Genomic DNA, 19,896 nt, shown 5'->3' with positions numbered 1-19,896 from the left:
TTCACCCAGGGTCTCTTCCTTAGTGCTGGCAAAGCACTGGCATGTAATTCTAGCAATGAATTCTATAATCTATAGAAATCAATAACCCACATAACTTTGACACCAAAAATCATCTGCCCCATCATACATCATTTACCTTCTGAAGACACCTTCAACACCAGTAATGCCCATCCCATCCACAATATCTCTGGTGAGTCTAAAAGGCACTCTTTCAGGAGTAGGAAGGATTTTACCCTGCTCAAAAGCAACCCCTAGGAGAAAAACACAGTGAGGTTAGGAGGTTCCATAGCTAATTGACTTTCCTCCCAACTGGCACATGAACTTTGTAGAGGCACCAAATAATCTGTCACCTATATCCTCTCAATTCTACAACACACAGTAGTTCACTCTATTTCTGCTCAGCCTGGCTTCCTCATCTCTACCACTGTTAAAAAGACATTTACTACTTCTTGACATAATTAGAGAAATATAGATTCAAGGATGATTTTAAAAATGAAGTAGTTACGCGTAGAATTTAAAATGCAGAGGATAGACACTGAGTGGCCAGATTATGATGATCTCTGAACGCATAATAATCTGGCCACTCAGAGTGTGTGTGTGTGTGTGTGTGTGTGTGTGTGTGTGTATTAGAGGCCCGGTGAATGAATTCGTGCATGGGTGGGGTCCAGCCAGCCTAGCCAGGGGGAGGGGACATGGGCAGTTGGCTGGCCTGCCTGCTGGTTGAACTCCTGGTTGAGGGGACAATTTGCATATTAGCCTTTTATTATATAGGATATACACTGAGTGGCCAGGTTATTATGCATTCAGAGATCATAATAATCTGGCCACTCAGTGTATATATCAATTTATATTTATCATATCTTTGATCTCTTTCTAATGGAATTAAATTTTATTCTCTCTTAGAAAACCATCTATATGGATTACACTGTAGAATTTCTAATTTCTTAAAATTGCACCTTCTTAGAATTCTTAAATTCTACATTCTAATCAAGACCTCTTCTTCTGTACACTTATTTTATTTAATAGTCTTCAAACTCATTGAGATTTCTAGTCTATTAACCTCTCTTCCTTCCCTACTCAGCCCAGAGTATAGACTACAAGGTTGAGTACTCTCACCAGTACCTCAAATCTCCTTGCCCCACCACACCTACCATTTCAAACTAAAACTTCAACTCCAGGGATGTTCAGGATTGGTGGAAGAAATCATAAGAACACACTATTGGCTCCACTACAAATTTAGGATTATCACCTTAGGAAAGTGACCCTTAAACTGCTTTGCATGTCTTCTTACTTCTCCCTTTCTGTATTTCTTGGTCTCATTTTCTTGGTACCTGTTTTAGAATTTTATTGTTCTTTTAAGGTTGATTACCATCCCTCCAATTCTTAGCAAGTAAACATGCTTTCTATTTCTCAGAAACAACAGAAGAGCAAATATAATTTTCCTAAAATTCTTTCTTTCCCTCTAGCTTCCGACTTTCCTATTAGCACTCATCCTTTCCTCCTCTTAGCAGAAAAGCTCACATGCCTCCAATGTAAAGCCAAATCTACCGCTCATGTGCTTTATAATTTCCCTTGCTATTTAAATTTTGTCTCTTTCCTGTATTTTATAAACATCTAACATGTTCATGCCTCTCTCATATTAAAAAAAGGAAACAAAACACAATCAAAACAAACCAAAAAAGGGAGCGAATGTGTGTCTCTATCTCATCTCTGTGGCAAATTTCTCCCACCCTCCCCTCCCCTTCTAAACTTCTTGCGGGACAATTCCACATTCTTAGTCTATACATCTTCAACTTTCATTCGATCCTTGCCTTTTTATAGTCTCACTTGAACCATTCTATCCAAAGGTTACTTCCTAGGCCTCTAAGACTGATTGTTAAATACAAAGGCCTTTTTTTCTGCATTCATCTTATTTGACCTTTCTGTACCGGCCACTACTGAGCACTTCTTCCTCCATAAAAATGTTTCTTCCAGATATGCCCCTTTCCTAGTTTCCATGACTTATTAGTTATTCCTGTTTTACTTCTGACTCAGTCTTTTCAACACCAGCATTCCTCACGACCCCATCCTTGGTCTTCTTTATCACGGCTGATGCATGAGTTCAGAACCTCCTCCAGTCCACTGACTTCACCTGAAATCTGTTTGCTAGAAGTTCTACGTCATTATGCTCAACTTCTTTGTTCTTCTATATATTAAACTGCCTACTCCATCTGGAAATTGCAAAACTAAACTTACTGCTTCCTTATTCTTTACAAAATCTGCTCTGCTCCTTACTAGAAACTTCAGTTTCCCTGGAGCCCCCTCTCCCACTGTTCCCACTTCTAATATTACTGGTGCAGGTTACTGCAAAAATGTCCCCCAAACCAATGCTCTGGTCTTCACAAATGTAGTCCAAATCTTCAACCTCTCTTGTCTACACGACTATAATACCAACTAACCTGTCTTCCCGCAGCCAATAAATACTGCTCCCAAATTACCTTTCCAAAAATCAAATGTAATCACGTCTTGCTTAAATATATCTTCATTTACTTCCCATTATTTAACGGATTAAAGTTGAAACTTCTTGGCTTGGCTTTTTACAGCCTCGTAGCAATCTCTCTCTCAAGCTACTTGATTACATGCAGGCTCTACTCTGACACACTGACTGTCTCCCCATTCCTATAACATGTACATCTTCTTGGAAGGAAAATAACATTTCTTGATGACTAAATAGTTATTAAACAAAATAAAAATACATATATTTTATGACTTACCTAAATCTATATGTACAAGTTCTGCTGATTGCTCATTTATCAAGATATTCTGTACATGTCTATCACCAAGTCCAAGTATGTAACCAACTGGGGGGAAAAAACAAACCTGAAATCACTGACATCATCTATTTCTAATAACATATTTAGTCATAATTTCAACTATTATCACTGACTACATAATTTTAAGCAGCTTGGGCTTTTTAGCCTACTTAAAGGAAATCATGTTCATAGCTGGCCATTTTGAATTGAAGTCAAATCTCACCAGCTATTTTTGTTTATACTGAATTTTATAAACCCTAGATAACTTGCTAAAAAGTTTCCCCTTTACTAATACAGCACACATTTTAAAATATTAGTACTTTGACATTGGAGTGGTTAAAGTTGAGACCATTATTTATTTACCAGGGCCAAGTGCATATGCATTCAAATATTTATTGAGTAATTTATGAGTAAATTTTTCATTCTTCAGTGAAACTTTCTTCTGCTTGGTTATATTTAAAACAAATTAATCATTAATTCATTTCATCAGGTATATACCAAAAAAAACCCAAACCAAAACCTGATTTCTATTTTTAAGACAGATTATGACATGCCTTATAATGCCTTTTAACCTACAGAAAGATACTAGGTTGTTACAGAAAAAATACCACATAGGCAGTTAGGATGGCTCACTCTGTCATTAACAGGGCCTACTTCCTTGTTTAAAACCTAAATTAGTTGAATCAGATGAATGATTCTCAATGTAGAAAAGAAGAGAATTTCATAATTACCTACAATTTTTAAAAAACATATATACCCTGCCTTCTTGGGAAATGGTCCCTTAGTGATGGAGGAAGTGGTCGTCAGTTAAAAACCAGTGGATTAAAAGATAAAAGATCTCTGATAGCCCGCATACTCTATGATTTTGTTAATTGCCCTATCTAGCTTTTCCAATTTTTTTACAAATGGAAAAAGCAAAACAAAGTCAAAGTACACATTGGACACTGAATATTTAAATATATATCATTATTTCTATTCTAAAAACAAAATCTTATTAAACAGAATCAACCATTGGGTGATAATATTATGGTATTATAGAGGTTCTGCACAAAGAACACTAATAATTAAAGGGAATAACTTACATGCAGTTATCATGCATTTTGTTATTTTCCAAAGAAAATAACACAGTGAATTCAGGAAGAGAAAATAAACCATATTCACTATTAAACAAAAAGGAATAACCATCTTGTTTCCCTACCTGGGAGCAGGAGAATTCTCTCCTGCAAAAGCTGAGAAGAGCTAGGGCTTGATCCCCAGTCGGGGGGCATGCAGCCAATCAATGAGTCTCTCTCATCACTGATGTTTTTATCTCTCTCTCCCTCTCCCTTCTTCTCTGAAATCAATAAAAAAAATTAATTAAAAAAAATCAGGATGAGTCCTGGCTGGCATGGCTCAGTGGTTGGAGTGTCGCTCGTGCATCGGAGGGTCGCAGGTTCGATTCCCGCCGATGCACGAGTGACACTCCAACCACTGAGCATACCTGTGTTGCGGGTTTGATCCCACATACTGGAGGCAACTGATCAATGTGCGTGCGTGCGTGTGTGCGTGTGTGTGTGTGTGTGTCCTTCTCCCCCTCCCTTCCACTCTCTGTAAAAAAAAAAATCAGGATGAACAAAAAACTCAATGATCTAAAGATGAAGACAATTTAGTTGACAACCACTATCAATAACATCATCCCCTGCAATTAAGAATGTGGGAAGTGTGAATTGACTAAAATGTGTAAGATTACCAATAGAAGAAGTAGCCACACTGCGAGTATAGGCCAATCGTTTCTCAAACCAAACAGCTGGGTCCAAGAATTTTTCCATGCAGAAATAACGGAACACTGGTTGAAAATTCTGACAAATATCCATGAATGTTTCATATTTCTCTTCATAAGACTTCTTTTGCACATCCTTTAAATAGATCAAATATAAAATTATTTTCTCAATATTGTGTTCAAGTAATTTAAGCCCACTAAGAGTGTCTATATGGAAAATAGTATGATAGACATAGAGGCAATAAAAAGATAAGTTATCTCTACTCACAAGAAGCTAACACACTGGTCAGGGAAGCAATTAATAACAAGTTCTAATACCTTTAGGGTTTTCATGTTAATATTAGTGGAAGGAGGCACACCAACAGTGACTGTCTTTGTTTTAGGTAAATTCTAACTTGCATGATCCTGTAATCTACGTGAAAGTAAACAAAAATGACAAAGGTAGTTCCAGACAATCTTAAGTGGTGTCATGGCACTAGGTACTAGGAGTGGGATAGGAAACAAAAAGGAGGAAGAATGGATCACTGATGGATGGCAAAGCAGCTGACAAGTCTCAGACACGACTTCTAACTTACCTTCCTGAAGCATGGCTTGTCTACTTCACTGGGCCTAACTCTCACCTACGGGCTGATGACTTCCAAATCTCCACCTTTGGCAGGGACACCTCCATTAAGCTCCAGCATGATGTGCTTCTCCAACTGCCCACTCAACATCTTCACTGGGATCACTTCCAAATCCAAACTCAGCTACCTTCTCAACTGTGGCAAAGCTCAGCCACTTCCTCCATTTTTTACACAGTACATGGCCTCTCTGTTCACCCCAACACCCCAACCAGAAAACTGGGTGCCACTGATTACTTTTTCACCAATCCCCCTTCTAATCAGCAACCAAATCCTACCTGTTCTGCCTACTTAATACTTCTCATATGTACCCCCTATTCTCCATTCCCACTGTTTATGAATCTTAGTTTAGATCCCCTGCCTCATGCCTTTAGTCGGAATTTTTGAAAATATAACCCACAGTGCTGTCAGAGTTATCTTTCTTTCTTTTTTTTAAATGTTTTTATTGATTTTTAGAGAGGAAGGGAGAGGAATAGAGAGAGAAACATTGATGAGAGAAAGAAACATCAATGGCTGCCCCCACTGGCAATCAAGCCCTCAACCCAGACATATGCCCTGACTAGGAACTGAACTAAAGACCTCTTAGTTCATGGGTCCATGCTCAACCATTGAGCCACGCAGGCTGGGCCAGAGCTATCTTTCTAAAATGCAAATTTGATATTAACATTCTTCTCAAGGGTTCTCTATTGCCTACAGCACAAAGTGCACATTTCTTAGCATATAATGCAACCCTCTATTTTTTGACTAATGACTACTGATTCAATATTCTATCTGCTCCTCCTCAAAGACCAAGGCTGTGCTGTCTTTAACTGCATGTTCACACCTCCTTCTCTTTGCTTGTATCTCCTTCTGCTTGAAGACAAATTCATATACAAAACTTGCCTCAAACACCATCTCCTCTATGATGCCTTTCTTGAATCGGATTCTCTCCGTCCCCCACCCCAGGGAGAACTAACCACTTCCTCCTATGTCCTGCTCTGTACCCTCTGTACCCTGAACAATGAAAGGAGAAGTGGGTTTTAGGGTTGTAGAGACAAGGTTCAAATCCTTGCTCCACCATTTATTAGCTCATTGACCTTGGGCAAGTGAAATTCTTTGCATGCCTTCTCATCTTTCAATGGGATGAGTACAATGATGATTAGTCATAACATCTGTGACATTTCAGATTTGTGAAAGCTCACCTGGTACAGAGGCATTTAATAAATACTGCTGAGACTGAATGCCAAACCAAATGACCAGTGTAATGTAGCAAATGTCTTAGAAGCTCTCTATATTAGTTTCAGATAAAAATTATTTCATAATGTTTGTTTTGCTTTAGTGTTTTGTTAAGAATTAGCATACATTGAAAAATATAAAATTTCTCATCAGACAAGGGTTGACATTACAGTTTAAAAACTTTTCTTCCACTCATACAACCTTTTATTCTGGTGAGCTTACTTTCTTTTACTTAGTATCATTACCTGCTGAAATTAAAAAATTTTATATTTTACAGGAGGCCCAGTGCATGAAAATCATGCACTGGAGGTGGGAGGCCCTCAGGCCAGCCTGTCCCCTCTCACAGTCTGGGAGCCCTCAGGGGCGGGAGGTGACCCGGCGATCAGTGGAAGGCGATGCCCCATCACAACTCTGCTGCTGCCACTGCCAGCAGCGCAAGCCTCTGCCGGCCCTGGTTACTTGAGCCTCGGGCAGCCCTGGGCAGCTGGGCAGCTGCCATCAGAGGCTTGCCTGTGCCTCAGGCTGCCCTGGGCGGCTGGGGGGGCTGAGGAGACTGGGGGGCTCCGGAGGCAGGCGTGCAGAGCCGACTGGGCTGTGGGCACTACCAATTTTGAGGGCGTGGCAATCAATTAGCATATTCCCTCCTTATTTGCTGTGGGTGCTGCAATCTGTGAGGGCGTGACAGTCAATTAGCATAGTCCCTCTTTATTAGATAGGATATTTGATAACCATGAGCTTTAATAAACTATTAAACAATCCTGCAATAACTCATACATTTGGGTGTCACTTACCATCATTTTCTTCTGGCATTGATAGGCACTGATATCATTTGGCCTGTATCTTTTATGAGCACCATTCTCATTGTTAACAAGAAATTCACCAATAGGGACAGTTCCTGTGCACCATTCAAGAACACCACTTCGCTGAGAAAGGGGAACCACCTAAAGTTATAGATTAAATACCTTTTAATTATGGAAGGGCATTAAATAGCATATGACAATCATTAAACTATCAGTCAGGGTGAAGCATTTTCCCAGGTTGTATTACTATTTCTCTGTCCACAGGAGACGAAGTTCTTTGGAGGAAAGCAACCAGAAATATACTTCAGCTCAATAATAAGATTTTCTAGCCTGCTGCTTCTACTTGAGAGCCTGCTCATCTCTGAGTCTCCATGATTCCCTTGAGAAATCAATCCTGTTTATGATCCCCTTCATCACCTGTACTGAGCCACACTTAGTTGGTTCCATTTGGAAGAGAAATTAACCCTGTTTTCCTTGTATGTACTTAAAAAATGTTTTTATTGATTTGAGAGAGAGGGAGGGGAAGGGTTAGGGAGAAACATCGATGAGAGAGAGAAACATTGAGTAGTTGCCTTCCATAGAGACCCAACTGGGGATTGAACCCACAACCTTCTTGGTATATGGGACTATGTTTTAACCACCTGAGCCACCCGGTCAGCGCAGTATTTCCTTTTTAACAGCACTTTTCTTCTTAAGAGTACTTTTATACCAGAAATAAGCCAACTGGTTGAAGATAAGGAAAAAATACTTTAGCTGATTTTAAGAAGCACCTCACTGCAATTAACATTAATGAGTTCTTTTAAAAAGAGAAAAACAAACAAACAAAAAAACAATGTGGCTACATTAGAGATTGGCAATGTATGGCCTTTGGACAAATCCCAGCCGCAGACTGCTTTGAATAGCCTGTGAGCTAAGAATGGGGTTTCAGGTTAAAAGGGCTGTAAAGAAAATATAAAGGATAAATGACAGAGACCTTTTGTGGCCCATAACATCTCAAATGAGTACTATCTGGTCCTTCACAGAAAACATTTGCTGACCCCTGGTCTGAATATGACTTTGGTGAAGCAGTAGAAGTATAAACGAGTTACCTTGTATGTGCAGATAGTCAATTTCCTCTTCCTGGTCTCAGTGTTTCTCTGCAGCAATGTGTTACACATCTGGAAAACCTGCTGCATGACAGCATCTTGTCTCAGGTCATCACGGCCCTTCAGAATATTCAAAAAAATGAATAACTAAGCACAGTTCACTTTCTTTACAATAAAGTCATACCAAGAGACATCTGAGGACAGCGGAAGGGCACTCAGAAATCAATCTGAGCATCAGTGCTCCTCTTAATGGTCTCTTAAATAATTAAGACCTAGGCTATGCTTTCATTTAGAAGAAGCTATAACACTGAGTAGGCAGAGCAATTTAGAAAAAAAAAAGCCCCCACCCAGCTGAAATTTCTCCACCTGAGGGCAAGCTGCAAAAGAGCTGGGTGGGGCAACTATTCCCTCTCTGCCACTCCTCAGCAAGGCTCAAAGAGCTTTTGAGCAGATTAAGGGAGAATTGCCATCCTTTCTGATACATTTGCTAGCACTTGAGCATAGTGCCAGACTCAGGATATTGAAGCAAGGACCTTAAATTTGAACTAATCAAGAATATAAACAACAAATAACAACGACATATTTCACAGACCTAGAGCAAACTCTCCACAAACACATATGGAATAAAAAAAGACCCCGAATAGCCACAGCAATCCTGAGAAAGAAGAACAAAGTTTGAGGAATCGCAATACCAGATATCAAGCTATATTACAAAGCCACTGTTCTCAAAACTGCCTGGTAGCGGCACAAGAACAGACATATAGACCAATGGAACCGAACAGAGAACCCAGAAATCGACCCAAGCCATTATGCTCAATTAATATTTGACAAAGGAGGCAAGAGCATACAATGGAATCAAGAAAGTTTCTTCAATAAATGGTGTTGGGAAAATTGGACAGATACATGCAAAAAATGCAACTAGATCACCAACTTACACCATAAACAAAAATAAACTCAAAATGAATAAAGGAGTTAAATGTATGGAAAACCACAAAAATCTTAGAAGAATCCACAGGCAGCAAAATATCAGACATTTGTTGTAGCAATATCTTTACTGATACAACTCCTAGGACAATGGAAACTAAGGAGAAAATAAATAAATGGGATTACAGTACATCAAAATAAAAAGCTTCTGCACAGCAAAAGAAACCATCAACAAAACAACAAGAAAGCCCACTGCATGGGAGAAGATATTTGCCAATGTTATATCCGACAAGGGTTTAATCTCCAAAATTTATAGGGAACTCATACAACTTAAAAAAGGAAGATAAATAATCCAATCAAAAAATGGGCAAAGGACCTAAATAGACACTTTTTGAAAGAGGACACACAGAAGGCCAAGAGACATATGAAAACATTCTCAATGTCACTAATCATCCGAGAGATGCAAATCAAAACGACAATGAAGTACCATCTCACAACTGTCAGAATGGCTATCATCAACAAATCAACAAACTACAAGTGCTGGCGAGGATGTGGAGAAAAGGAACCCTCATGCACTGCTGGTGGAAATGCAGACTGATGCAGCCACTGTGGAGAACAGTATGGAGTTTCCTCAAAAAACTAAAAATGGAACTCCTATTTGACCCAGTAATCCCACTTCTAGGAATATATCCCAAGAAATCAGAAACACCAATCAGAAAGGATATATGCACCCCTATGTTCATAGCAGAACAATTTACAATAGTTAAGATTTAGAAACAGCTTAAGTGCCCATCAGCAGATGAGTGGATTAAAAAACAGTGGTACATCTACACAATGTACGCTGCTATAAAAAAGAAGGAACTCTTACCATTTGGAACAGCATGGATGGACCTGGAAAGCATTATGCTAAGGGAAATAAGCCACTCGGAGAAAGATATCACATGATCTCACATTTGTGGAATATAATGAACAACATAAACTGATGAACAAAAATAGATCCAGAGAGATAGAAGCATCGAACAGACCGTCCGACCTCAGAGGGAAGGCAGGGGAGAGGGAGGGTAAGAGTTCTACCAAAGGACTTGTATGCATGCATATGAGCATATCCCATGGACACAAACAGTAGGGGTATGAGGGAATGTGCTTGGGGGTGAGAATGGCCGAGAAGAGGTCAATGGGGGAAAAAGAAGATACATGTAATACTTTAGACAATAAAGAATTTAAATTAAAAAGAAAAGAATATAAATAACAATCCCAAAAATATCTTTCCTATAACAAGCAAGCTGATTGTTAACCTCATCCTGTCTGTACATGTACAATCTTACCTTATAATAGACAAATATGCAAATTGACCGCACCTTCGCTACGCCCAAGCCACGCCCACCAACCAAGCCACGCCCATCAACCACGCCCACCAGGAAACCGTTACAGGGACGCTGGGGCCGGTGGCTTTCCGGGCGCCTGCTCCGATTGCAGGGACCCGGCTGGGGTGCGGTGCGGCCGAGCCCAAGGACCGGAAAGCCGCCCGGGGCTTTCCGGGCCTTGGGCGCCAGCCGGGTGCCTGCTGCGATCGGAGCAGGGACCCGGCTGGGGTGCGGTGCGGCCGAGCCCAAGGACCGGAAAGCCGCCCGGGGCTTTCCGGGCCTTGGGCGCCAGCCGGGTGCCTGCTACGATCGGAGCAGGGACCCGGCTGGGGTGCGGTGCGGCGGAGCCCATGGACCGGAAAGCCGCGCGGGGCTTTCCGGGCCTTGGGCGCCAGGAGCGAGCGGACCTGGGGGTCTGCTCCTGCAATCGGGTCGCAGGGACGCTGGGTGCAGCTGAGCCCAAGGCCACCGCCCAGGGCCAAGCCCGGACCCTGAAAGAAGGTAGAAGGCAGTGGCCACAGCCAAGGCCTGGGTCCCCGGTGCCGGCAGAAAACTGGTGCAGGCAGCCAGGTGAATGAAGGTCTATTGCACGAATCTTCGTGCAAACGGGCTACTAGTCATTATAATAATGATGATCTTTCAGAGACACATAAAAAGATGGAGAAAAGCATTGTGTTTCTAAAAAATAATGTATTTCTATTCTATACCAGTAAGTTTCCCTTACTTGTAATTATTCAGAATAAAGACGTAAATAAAGCAGGAAGAACATATCAGCGTTTTCTTTGACTCTTTTCATCACCTCTCTAAGAACCACACCACAGAAGGGGAGCCTCACCTTGACAAGCTGTCTCCTTTCCTTGCCATCAGAGCCCACACAATCGATTATTTTTGGTAAATTTACACCTCCTGCTAAACGAAATTCTGCTTTGAATGACTGTATCGTCACCAGATTTCTATATTCTCCTGTGGGGTCCACCTAATAAAAAATATAAAAATGACAATAGGTCAGATACACTATTTGAAAAATGAATTATCATCAATAATTTTAATACTAAAAAGAGGAACGAATGACGATATGCTGTTGGTTAAGAACTGGAGCTATAACTTCAACTTTCTGTTAAATGAAAGAGAATATTTGACATTGACAAGGCTTTAAAAAGTGACATAGATAACAGTACCTCACTAATTATATCTTAATAAAAGTAGGGTATACAAAATTGGAACAGTGTCATTGAACAATTATTGAAAACATGTCTTAACACTGATTGTACATGTTAAGTCATCTGAGAAATAGTACTCATAAAATCATAATAAGCTAAATTTTAAAAAAGTGTGGAGAGGAGTTCTCTAGATTGTAACTACAAAGAATGGCATTTTCAGGAATTATTCAGCTAAATAATATTGATGGAATAGTTGGGAAGGTATTAGTTAATCCACATAAACAGCTACACTTCAAATCAAATAACTATAGGTACTAACCACTGAATTGCAAACTCAAAGGAGAGATTTACAATGTAGCTAAAGTGATCATTTTCTAAACTATAACCTTTATTATTACATACTAGAGGCCTGATGCACGAAATTCGTGCATGGGGGTGTGTGTCCCTCAGCCCAGCCTGCACCCTTTCCAATCTGGGACCCCTTGAGGGATGTCCGACTGCCAGCAATCCAGGACTGCTGGCTCCCAACCACTTGCTTGCCTGCCTGCCTGATTGCCCCTAACCGCTTCTGCCTGCCAGCCTGATCACCCCCTAACCACTCCCCTGCCAGCCTGATCAACGCCTAACTGCTCCCCTGCCAGCCCGATTGCCCCTAAATGCCCACCCCTGCTAGCCTGGTTGCCCCCAACTGCCCTCCCCTGCAGACATGGTCCCTCCCAACTGCCCTCCCCTGCTGGCCTGGTCACCCCCAACTGCCCTCCTCTGCTGGCCTGGTCACCCCTAATTGCCCTCCCTTGCAGGCCTAATCACCCCCAACTGCCCTCCTCTGCAGGCTATCTTGTGGCGGCCATCTTGTGTCTACATGGGGACAGCCATCTTGTGTGTTGGAGTGATGGTCAATTTGCATATTACTCTTTTATTAGATAGAATATCCCTGACCAAAGGGTACTTACAGCAATAAAAGATCATTATGACATAGCTAAAAGTATCATGTACATTATAATCAATTTTATATTGCAACACATAATGCATTGCTTAAAACTGTAATACATCACAGTCAATATATTCTAATGCATATAGAACTTTAAAAACCAGTAACACAATTAGGAACTTTCTTGCCAAGTTAAAAACTAATTTTGGCATAAGCACATGGAATCTTTCCTTCTTCTGGCCAATGAAGATAACAGTCTATAGACATTCTTCATAAGAACGATGGGGGCTATGGAGCTGAAAGCAAAGGAAAAGAAAGCATAAATGCCTTTATGCATTTTAAGGCTTGAGCACAGGGAATCTAATAAAGAAAAAAACTATAGGTTGAAACAAATGAAATTGCTAGTATTTAACCAATTTTGATCTACAAAAAAGACAATTTCTAATGATTTAACCCAGTGATGGCGAACCTATGACACGCGTGTCAGCACTGACACGCGTAGCCATTTCTGATGACATGCGGCCGCCTTAGCGATGAAACATTTGCTGCTCCTGAGGATGAAACATTTGCGAAATAATGTTTTTGCCTCAAAGTGACACACTACCCGAGTTATGCTCAGTGTTTTGGCGAAGTTTGACACACCACGCTCAAAAGGTTGCCCATCACTGATTTAACCTAACACAGAGGAATTTAGTTTAATAAAGTAAAAGAGTTGATGGTTAATTACCTTAATTTCCATAGTAGGAACAACAACATCTTCTAAGTCCTTAAGTTTAGTAATTGGCTGGTCTGCTGGAATTTTTATGCCTTCTGTATTTAAAATAAAGAGGTTTTAGTGGCAACTGAAAATTGAGGAACGGTACTGACAGTAAAGCACAATCCAGCAAATGCCACAGACCCCGACTTCTGGCTGATCCGTGGTTTAGTCCCTGGTTTAGAAATGAAGTCCCAAGGGCTTGGGACACAATGTAGCTCAGGGTCAGAGCATAGCGATGGTTAATTTAATATGGCTTACAAATGCGTTTGCTGGTTACCTGGCCCTGGTAATCAGATCGAGGGGCCAGGTTGAGCACCTTGAGATAATGACATATTTTTAAAGTCATTATGTAAGATAATTACCTAATGTATTCCTGCCATACTATTAAAAGTGACTAAAGGGCCCTAGCTGGTTTGGCTCAGTGGCTAGAGCATCGGCCCGTGGACTGAAGTGTCCTGGGTTTGATTCCAGTCAAGGGCACATGCCTGGGTTGCAGTCTCGATCCCCAGTAGGGGGTGTGCTGGAGGCAGCTAATCAATGATTCTCTCTCATCATTGATGTTTCTATCTCTCCCTCTCTGAAATCAATAAAAATACATTAAAAAAAAAGAAAAAGAAAAAAAGAGTGACTAAAGGACATGACAGTATTTTTTGTTTGCTTAGAGGAACACAATGAGAAGTCTCATTCTTATTTTAAAGTAGTAAGAATTTAAATGTGAAGATATGATTCTAAACAGAAAATGGAATATCATTATTATAAAGTATGGGGAGAGAGATACTTATAAGTGAATGCATATAATCAAATATTACAGCATCTTATAATTATTTGAACAGGAATAGCAAGAAGGATGGATTACATGCAAGGCACTCTATGGAAGAAATGGAGGCTTTTTCATTTTTAAAGCCCAGGGCACAGTAAGTATCTAACAATTTTAAAAACCTTTGACCCTAAAAAAATCTTAGCTATCAGTTATTTTAAAGGATGTATACAATTCTCTGCAACAGAAGATTACCCAGAGAAATCAAATAATTCAATTCGATCATCTATTATCAGTTCCATCAAAAGATATTAAGTGCAAAAGTGAAGGGTATTGAAGCTATTAGATAAAAATTAAGTTTTGGATTATGTGTGAATTGCAATCAACAGGACCTTCGTATCTGTAATTACAGTATTGTTTGTGATTTAAAGAGATTTACACATTAGGCTCTATAATTAACATATCTCTACAGAGAATAACACAGCATGAAAGCAACACTCATTCTTTTAAACACATACTTCTCTGAGTCTTCCACTGAGTGGCATCGAAGTTTGCTAATATAATATAAGCATCACAAAGTGTCTCAACACTCCTGACCATCTGGGGTCTCCTGCTTCTGATAGTACGTATAATTTTGGTTGCAGCCTCAATTCGATCCTATTCATAAAAAAACAAACAAAAAACAGTGCATAAGAAAATACCTGACATTTCAACTTTTCAAATATAATAACAAAAGAAAAAAAAGAATGTATGCACACATGTAGGCAATGAAAGGACTATAATCCCTCAGATTTAAACAAAACAGTTCCCTTATGAATGAAATACATAAAGGATATAATAATCTCAGGAGTAAGTGGTGTGGGTGCCTTTCAAAATCTAGTTTGTATTTGCTCATTGCTGTGAGGAAAAAACGTAACATGTTACTGGTATCTCCTATGCTTTGAGAAATATTCAGAAATTTCGAACCAATTTTAAGTGGCATCATAATAACAAAGGATTTACAAACTAAATCTAGTCACAACACACATTCTTAGAATCCCTGGGATTTAAGAAAAGAATATTCTGGGAAAATATGAATATCACAATTCAAAAAGTTACATATGTTTAATCCAAATACCTCATCAAGCTGAGAGCTCTGTTTAGGTGCATTTTTAGTTATTCTACTCCTTCTTGCTGCCTCTGATTTTGTCAAAGATTCATCTTTGTTCGCATTTGCTAAGGCCAATATAATAAACAAAGTATGGTGGGGGTGATCCATTGAAATTCTAGAGATGAGCTGTCACAAATGAAGAACTATTAGTTTTATAAAAACAAACAAAAAAGTACAAAATCCACAACCCTTTTCATTTTGCTTAACATTGAGATATGTGTTACTGTACTGGATTCCGCAGTGGGTAAAGTGTGTGTGAGAGACAAAGGTACATGAGGATAAGAGAGAGAAACTGAGTAATGTATGTGCAGTGAGAGGAGACAAAAGGAAATCTTTGTTCTTGCCCTTAGCACAATAAATAGAGGACTAAAATTTTTTGTGTTTCCATTTCTTAGAATGGAACAGCAATACATACTTGATATAGTATATGATAATATAAAAGAAAAAAAAGCAATTGTTGTTTTGATTTTCAGGTTTACTTACATTATTGAGGACTTCATGAAATCCTAGGCCTCCCATCATCTTGGTCCCCATTCTAGCAGCCAGTTGGTACATAAGAGGCAAAAACTTATATGATGGAATCTTCATTCCATCTCTCTATCATTAAAAAAAATACAAAATTAAGAAACAATGCATTTCAAATAGTCTCACATCTCAGTAAATAAATTACTTTAAGGTAATGCTCTTCAACTAGCATAACCTAGTGGTTGTTAATAAAACTTCACTACAGTTTTTCCTTATCATTTATCTTATCTGACAGTCTTTCTGATTGGCATTCTAGATTCATCCATCGTATTTGATCCTAAATTAAATTGTATTGAGAATTGAAATACTCGGCACTGCTTATATTCCAGTGAACCCAAGGAGGACGACTGTGGATCTGAGGACCATGGCGATCTGGACTCCTGAGCAGTCAGAGTATAATAAAGTGGGATATTATTATCCCCTATAACAGTGGTTCTCAACCTTTTTAATGCCGCGACCCTCTAATACAGTTTCTCATGTTGTGGTGACCCCAACCATAAAATTATTTTCGTTGCTACTTCATAACTGTAATTTTGCTACTGTTAATGAATCGTAATGTAAATATCTGTGTTTTCCGATGGTCTCAGGCTCTACAGCGACCCACAGATTGAGAGCGCTGCTGTAGAGCCTAAGACCATCGGAAAACACAGATATTTACATTACGATTCATAACAGTAGAAAAATTACAGTTATGAAGTAGCAACGAAAATAATTTTATGGTTGGGGTCACCACAACATGAGAAACTGTATTAAAGGGTCGCGGCATTAAAAAGGTTGAGAACCACTGCTCTAGATGCTAAAAGTAACAGGTTTGTGCACTAGTAACTGAGATTGGTTGTGTCTATTATGAGTCTTACCATTCTTTTCATCCAGCAGAATCATTTTACTTTTAAGCTTCAAATTACCTGTCCCCCCCCCCCCCCCCCCCCCCAAAATGTATATACACTTTAACAGCCAAGAGCTCAATTTTGAAAATGAAATTTATTTTAACTTTTGGGGTGTCCCCTGAAAAAGCTGAGAGCAAAATTCTGAAAATGAAATTTATTTTAATAAACACTGCCTTTATAATTATTCAGAGTGTGTGTACATATTTTTTGGGATACCCTATATATAATTAACATAAGTTTAATGTTAGGTGCCATCAATAAAATCTAAGATTTTTAAATAAAAACTTATGAAATACTGCTGCCTCGATGCTTTCTTAAAAATTATTTTCTATTTACAAAAGAATTCTCTGTAAAAATTCTAGAAAAGCATAAAGCAGGCAAAGAAATCTACCTGTGACCTCATCATTTTTAATTGCTTTCCAAATCCCTCAACCTAGTATTCTGGGTACACTCCTGTGGTTGTTACAAAGAAATAGAAGAATACTGACCTAAATTCTCTCATCTCCATACAAAATTGCATCATTAGAACTAATTAAGTATACCTGTGCATACTTGAACTTATGTGTACTATGAGCACCGAGCCACGTGCTAGGGATACAAAGTTTACATAATCCCTGATACTAATCTTTTCAAGCACATGGTAGAATATCAGGTTGAAAAGACAACTTGCCTTCATCATACCATTGACTTCAGAAACTCCAGAATTTTCAAGCCAGAGGGAACAAAGACGAAATATCCACATATCATGCCCTTCTCCACTTAGCAGGCAACTGATGTAATTTTCAACAGCTTTACATAAGAAACGTTTCCGATCCTCTTTCAGTGCACGGAGTGCACATTCATCCAGCTCCAGCTCTCGCTGAACCTTTATTGTGTATCTTGCATTGAATAATTAAGATAAAACACAAAAGCCGTCAAATGTATAGAACTACAAAATCATACATGATATACAACATAAATGAAAAATCAGAAAAGGCAAAATTCTAAGGGTTATAAAGGAAACAAACTTTTTGTCTTTTTTCTTTTACTTTTTGTCTTAAAGTAAGTTTGTGCAATTCAAAAGCTATCATAGCTAACCAAAAACTGAGTGGACTCCACCTAAGGTATTTTAGTTTACTTTATTCTCTACTTACATTAAAATATACAGACCAAAGGCAAGTTGGAATAAAATATTTAATTACAGCCGAAACTGGTTTGGCTCAGTGGATGGAGCGTCGGCCTGCGGACTGAAAGGTCCTAGGTTCGATTCCGGTCAGGGGCATGTGCATTGGTTGCGGGCACATCCCCAGTAGGGGGTGTGCAGGAGGCAGCTGGTCGATGTTTCTCTCTCATCGATGTTTATAGCTCTCTATCCCTCTCCCTTCCTCTCTGTAAAAAATCAATATAATATATATATATATTTAATTACATCAAAATAGGTAATCTTTTGTATTTAATTTCAACACCTCTCTCTTTTTATTTATAACTAAAGGCCTGGTGCATGAAATTCGTGCATGGGTAGGGTCCCTAGGCCTGGCCGGCAATCAGGGCTGATCTGCGGGGAGATCAGCGGGGCGATCGGGGGCCCCCGATGGCATCCACCTTGGCTGGCCTGGCACTGCCAGCAGGGGCCCCTCGAATGCCCCGGTGGTCGCCCCGCAGAGGTGACCAGCGGGGTGATTGGGGAGCCCCTGCTGGCACCTGCCTTGTCTGGCTTGGTGCTGCCTGCAGGCTGGGGGCAGCTCCTGTGTTGAGCGTCTGCCCCCTGGTGGTCAGTGTGTGTCACAGTGACTGGTCGTTCTGCCAGTCGTTCTGCTGTTTGGTCAATTTGCATATTAGGGTTTTATTATATAGGACTAGAGGCCCGTTGCACGAAATTCATGCATGGAGGATGTGTATGTCCCTCAGCGCAGACTGCACCCTCTCCAATCTGGGACCCCTCGAGGGACATCCTTCTCACAATCCAGGACTGCTGGCTCCCAACCGCTTGCCTGCCTGCCTGATTGCCCCTAACCGCTTCTGCCTGCCAGCCTGATCACCCCCTAACCACTCTCCTGCCAGCCTGATCGACGCCTAACTGCTCCCCTGCCAGCCTGATTGCCCCCAACTGCCCTCCCCTGCAGGCCTGGTCACACTTACCAGCCCTCTGCTGCCAGCCTGGTCACCCCTAAATGTCCTCCCCTGCCGGCCTGGTCCCCCCCAACTGCCTTCCCCTGCAGGCCTGGTGACCCCCCACTGCCCTCCCCTGCAGGCCTGATAGCCCCCAACTGCCCTCCTTTGCCAGCCTGGTCACCCCTAACGGCACTCCCCTGCAGGCCTGGTCACTCCCAACTGCCCTCCCCTGAAGGCCTGGTTGCCCCCAACTGCCCTCCCCTGAAGGCCTGGTTGTCCCCAACTGCCCTCCCCTGCAGGCCTGATAGCCCCCAACTGCCCTTCTTTGCCAGCCTGGTCACCCCTAACGGCATTCCCCTGCAAGCCTGATCGCCCCCAACTACCCTCCCTTGCAGGCCTGGTCCCTCCCAACTGCCCTCCCCTGCTGGCCTGGTAACCCCCAACTGCCCTCCCCTGCAGGCCATCTTGTGTCCACATGGGGGCGGCCATCTTGTGTGCTGGAGTGATGGTCAATTTGCATATTACTCTTTTATTTGATAGGATACCAACAAACCAAAACAGCAAAACAAAAGGCTAACACCCATATACTCTTATCATGAGCTTAGAACCAGAAGATGAATTCTGTGTATCTGTATACCTATAGTCACTATATACCTGTTTATCTTATCACTTGTAGACACCTAGTTAGTTACCTGTCATTTGTCTGAATATTATGTTCCCTAAAAAGGCCCACTTCCTCTTTGGCCCTTTTCAGGAGAGCTTGTTTGTTTTCAAATTCTGATGATTTCATGTAGTTTTCAATCCTCTGGTACTGAGTATCTGAGAACCGTGCTAATGAGAGAAATGCCTTCATTTGTTCATTTCTGAGCTCATCACTGCTTTCTCCATCATAATTTCCAGCAACTTCTACTGCCTTCAAGAAAACACAATCCATTTATATTACATTTACAGATACTCAAGGCATCTCAAGAATCACACAGGTCAAAGAAATACCTACACTAAAGTTTAACTTGTTTATGTACCAGCTAAATCATATGACCTACACTACTTTCTTGACTTTTCAAAACAACTCTAAACTA

General features: G+C 40.6%; 1 protein-coding gene across 1 annotated transcript in view; it reads right to left on the bottom strand.

Annotated features, from left to right (window-relative positions):
- Nucleotides 1-19,896, bottom strand: part of ATM (ATM serine/threonine kinase) — a 146,289-nt gene that overhangs the window by 6,730 nt on the left and 119,663 nt on the right. Inside the window, exons 49-60 of the mRNA XM_054724708.1 lie at nucleotides 19,510-19,730; nucleotides 17,397-17,604; nucleotides 15,798-15,911; nucleotides 15,282-15,440; nucleotides 14,683-14,821; nucleotides 13,378-13,460; nucleotides 11,395-11,535; nucleotides 8,275-8,391; nucleotides 7,178-7,327; nucleotides 4,522-4,687; nucleotides 2,754-2,840; nucleotides 137-251 (exon numbers count right to left, since the gene is read on the bottom strand). Coding sequence (XP_054580683.1) covers nucleotides 137-251; nucleotides 2,754-2,840; nucleotides 4,522-4,687; nucleotides 7,178-7,327; nucleotides 8,275-8,391; nucleotides 11,395-11,535; nucleotides 13,378-13,460; nucleotides 14,683-14,821; nucleotides 15,282-15,440; nucleotides 15,798-15,911; nucleotides 17,397-17,604; nucleotides 19,510-19,730 — 1,700 coding nt within the window. The remainder of the gene's footprint in view (nucleotides 1-136; nucleotides 252-2,753; nucleotides 2,841-4,521; nucleotides 4,688-7,177; nucleotides 7,328-8,274; nucleotides 8,392-11,394; nucleotides 11,536-13,377; nucleotides 13,461-14,682; nucleotides 14,822-15,281; nucleotides 15,441-15,797; nucleotides 15,912-17,396; nucleotides 17,605-19,509; nucleotides 19,731-19,896) is intronic.

Source organism: Eptesicus fuscus, chromosome 13, assembly GCF_027574615.1.
Source record: "Eptesicus fuscus isolate TK198812 chromosome 13, DD_ASM_mEF_20220401, whole genome shotgun sequence".
Classification (NCBI taxonomy): Eukaryota; Metazoa; Chordata; class Mammalia; order Chiroptera; family Vespertilionidae; genus Eptesicus; species Eptesicus fuscus.
The sequence above is the reverse complement of the archived record's forward strand: the minus strand, read 5'-3'. Positions and strand labels throughout refer to the sequence as shown.